The sequence below is a fragment of the Mesoplodon bidens genome (assembly GCF_964165515.1).
Source record: "Mesoplodon bidens genome assembly, chromosome: 2".
NCBI classification, from domain to species: Eukaryota; Metazoa; Chordata; class Mammalia; order Artiodactyla; family Ziphiidae; genus Mesoplodon; species Mesoplodon bidens.
The window spans coordinates 78,632,879-78,636,403 of NC_138177.1; the positions used below are offsets into that span (position 1 = coordinate 78,632,879).

General features: G+C 50.3%; 1 protein-coding gene across 1 annotated transcript; it reads right to left on the reverse strand.

Annotated features, from left to right (window-relative positions):
• Positions 1 to 262: 262 nt before the first annotated feature.
• On the reverse strand, positions 263 to 1,630 carry GJA8 (gap junction protein alpha 8; the record flags this gene model as incomplete). The annotated part of the gene is made up of 1 exon (XM_081226131.1): positions 263 to 1,630. The coding sequence occupies one exon, from the start codon at positions 1,628 to 1,630 to the stop codon at positions 263 to 265; it is 1,368 nt and encodes a 455-aa protein (XP_081082257.1).
• Between the last annotated feature and the right edge of the window lie 1,895 nt (positions 1,631 to 3,525).

Consider the following 3,525-nt stretch of genomic DNA (forward strand, 5'->3'; position numbering starts at 1 on the left):
AGAATTCCCTGTGGCGTAGAGGGGCAGGGCAGTCATGAGACTGGGAACTTTGACAGGACAATGGGTTCATCTGGATAGCCTTTATATAAGGGAAAGGCAGTTTCCTAGTTGTACGGCATGCACGGTTCTACCGCAGTGCCTGTCCAACCAGGGTGGGTGTGAGGGGAGGGACAGACGACTCAAAGCATGTTGGCAACTTTAGGTTTCATCTTGCCATATGTTAGCTCGCGTGTTTTCTTTTCTTTCTTCCTTTGGCACTGCTTCATACTGTTAGATCGTCTGACCTGGCCCGGCTGCTGGCTTTGCTCAGCCTGCTCAGGGGTCTGGTGTCATCTCCAGGCAGCTCCGGACACAGTGAAGGCGCCTTCTCAGGTGGCAGCCCCTGCTTTGATACCTTCTCAGGCGTCACCTCTTCTTTCTCAACCTCCTTCCCCACTTCGGGGGTCTCCACTTTCTCCCCCTCCAGCACGGCCAGTGTCTCCTGGCCTTCCGTGCTCACTCTCTCTGCCTCCTGCCTCTTCTCTCCCACCTCTGGTTCTGGTTCTGCTTCCGCCTCCAGTTCTGCTCCCGCCTCCGGTTCTGCTCCCGCCTCCACAGGCTGGCCCTCCCCCTCCCCCTCCTGGGCTCCCACCTGAGCGTAGGAAGGCAGTGTCTCTTGGTAGGCCCTGGACAAGTCCCCTAGGGGCCCGGTGCCCATCTTCTCCTCGAACTGACTGAAAGGCTTGGCAGAAAGTGGGCTGGCCTCCACCATCCCAACCTCAGTAAAAGGGAAATAATGGGACACGATTTTCTCTTCTTCGAGGAGCTGGTAGCCCTTGGCCTTCTGGATGGAGGAGACAGCAATGGAGTGGAGGGACTTCTCAGGAATCTCCCCCAGTGGCTGCTCCACTGGCTTCTTGAAGGCAGATCGGATTCTCTTCAGTCCCAGGTAACTCACCTCCAGCATATTGAGGAAGAGAGACACAGAGGCCATGGACAGCATGAACAGGATGAAGATGGTTTTCTCGGTGGGCCGTGACACGAAGCAGTCCACCACGTTGGGGCAGGGCCACCTGCTGCAGCGATAGAGAGGCAGGATCCGGAAACCGTACAGGAAGTAGTGGCCCACGATGAAGCCCACTTCAAAGAGGGTCTTGAAGATGATGTGGCAGACGTAGGTCCTCAGCACGGTCCCCTCCAGCCGGAACTTCTTGGTGCCTTTGCTGCTGCTGCTGCCCTTCTTGATGCTGCCCTGGTCTGCTGGGAGGGGCGCCCTCTCGCCGCCGCCGTTGCCAGGCGACTGCTGGCACAGCTCCTCCGCCGCGCGCTCCTTGCGCTTCTCCTCCATGCGGATGTGGTGCACCGCGTGCCCCACGTACACCAGCGACGGAGTGGAGACGAAGATGATCTGCAGGACCCAGAGGCGGATGTGGGAGATGGGGAAGGCCTCGTCGTAGCAGACATTCTCGCAGCCTGGCTGCTGGGTGTTGCACACGAAGTCGGACTGCTCATCCCCCCACACGAGCTCCGCGGCCGTGCCAAGGATGAGGATCCGGAAGATGAAAAGCACCGTCAGCCACACGCGGCCGATGACCGTGGAGTGCTCATTCACCTCCTCCAGGATGTTCCCCAGGAAACTCCAGTCACCCATGTCTCAGCAACCTGGAGGAAGGAGAAGGCAAAGCTGAGACGCTACAATGCAATCTCGAATCAGCCTCTCTTTGCTATCTCTCAGGGTACCTCTCCTTCCTGAGTGACTGGCACGGTCAACGCGTAAACAGCATGTACTGAGTGCTTCCCCTGTGCAGACGAGTATTAGGGAACGAAAGAAGCATAAAAGAATCTGCTTCCACTGGTTTCCTCATCTGTAAAATGGGTTCACTTCACAAGCTGCCTGAAAGGATAAATGAGGCAGTATCTGTATAAGCCTTGAACTCCACCCCAAAATAAGGATTCATTGTTGATCATAAATAGAAACCCATGGTTACATGGATTTAAATTAGAACCATAAGCTGAACTGAGGTTCATGAGTCATAATGCTGAAGAAGTATACTAATCCATTTGTGTCTGGGCCCCCAACAAAATTTTGCTATGTATGAAATTGCCCGTAGTCACCTTACTTTTGACTGTGTTAGGGTATATAATGATTGGATGTTGGAAGTGGAAGGAAACATTTTTTTGAATATCTACTTTATGACAGACTTTTGACATGACATTTTTTCATTCCGTTGGATCCTGCTGGACCGTACTCTTCATGAGGGTATGGACCACACCTGTTTTATTTACTGCTATATACTCAGTGCCTGTCACAAAGCCCAGCACATAATGAGAGCTTGATAAGGGTTTAACTAATTTGATTCCACCACATGAGAAAACTGAGGCTCAGAGAGGTTAAATAATTTTTCTAAGATCAGACAGCTAAATAGTAGTGGTTCTGTCTGTCTGATCCCAAAGGCTGGGTTCTTTCTGTTGCCCCATTGAGATACATTGCCTGTGATTGGAGCTATACAATTTTGTGACTCCTGTACTCTCTATTCTTTTTTTAAAGGACAACGTATTAGGTTTTTTCTGCTATGGTAAGATTACCATAAACCTAGTGGCTTAAAACAATACAAAATGATTTTCTTACTGTTCTGTGGGTTATGTGAGCAACATGTACCTTACTGAGCTAAAATCAAGGTCTCAACAGGACCGTGTTCCTTGTTGGGGGCTCCAGAGGAGATTCAGTTTCTTTGTCTTTTTCAGCTTCTCGTGGCTGCCCACGTTCCTTGGCTTGTGGCCCTCTTTCTCCATCGTCAAAGTCAGCAATGTTGCAACTCTCCCACCTTTCTTTCTTTGTGACTCCTGTACTCTTAATTTATGTTTTCTCTTCTCTAGGTTGAAATCTGGAAACCTTTCTTAATAGCTTTACAAATTGAGAGCAGTATAAGTATATTATTATTATTATTACTCTTTTAAACCCAAAGAATGGGAAGAGTGCTTTCGGAAGAAATCATGTTACAGGGTGAGGAAAGTCCTCTAAGACAGTTTTAGTGTCCCACAGAATGAAAAGGGTTTAGGGTCTATAACTGTGGCTATTTTAATAGAGCTAAAATTTGTTCTGTAGGAATAAAAATACCATTAAACATGCTAGTATATAATGCCCCTAGCAACAGCAATGACTAATGAACATGGGATTGAACTGACAGGGGTGATGTGTGCAGACTGGGTCATTTGTCCAGTGCAAACCTGTGGGGCAAGCTGGTAATCTCCGGAAGACTCTGATCAAAACTTCCACCTCAGGGCTTCCCTGGTGGCGCAGTGGTTGAGAGTCCACCTGCCAATGCAGGGGACGTGGGTTTGTGCCCCGGTCTGGGAGGATCCCACATGCTGCGGAGCAGCTGGGCCCGTGAGCCATGGCCACTGAGCCTGTGCGTCTGGAGCCTGTGCTCCGCAACGGGAGAGGCCACAACAGTGAGAGGCCCGCGTACCACAAAAAACAAAAACAAAAACAAAAAACTTCCACCTCAGCTGATGTTACCCATGTTGAACTTCTCTAGTGCTGTG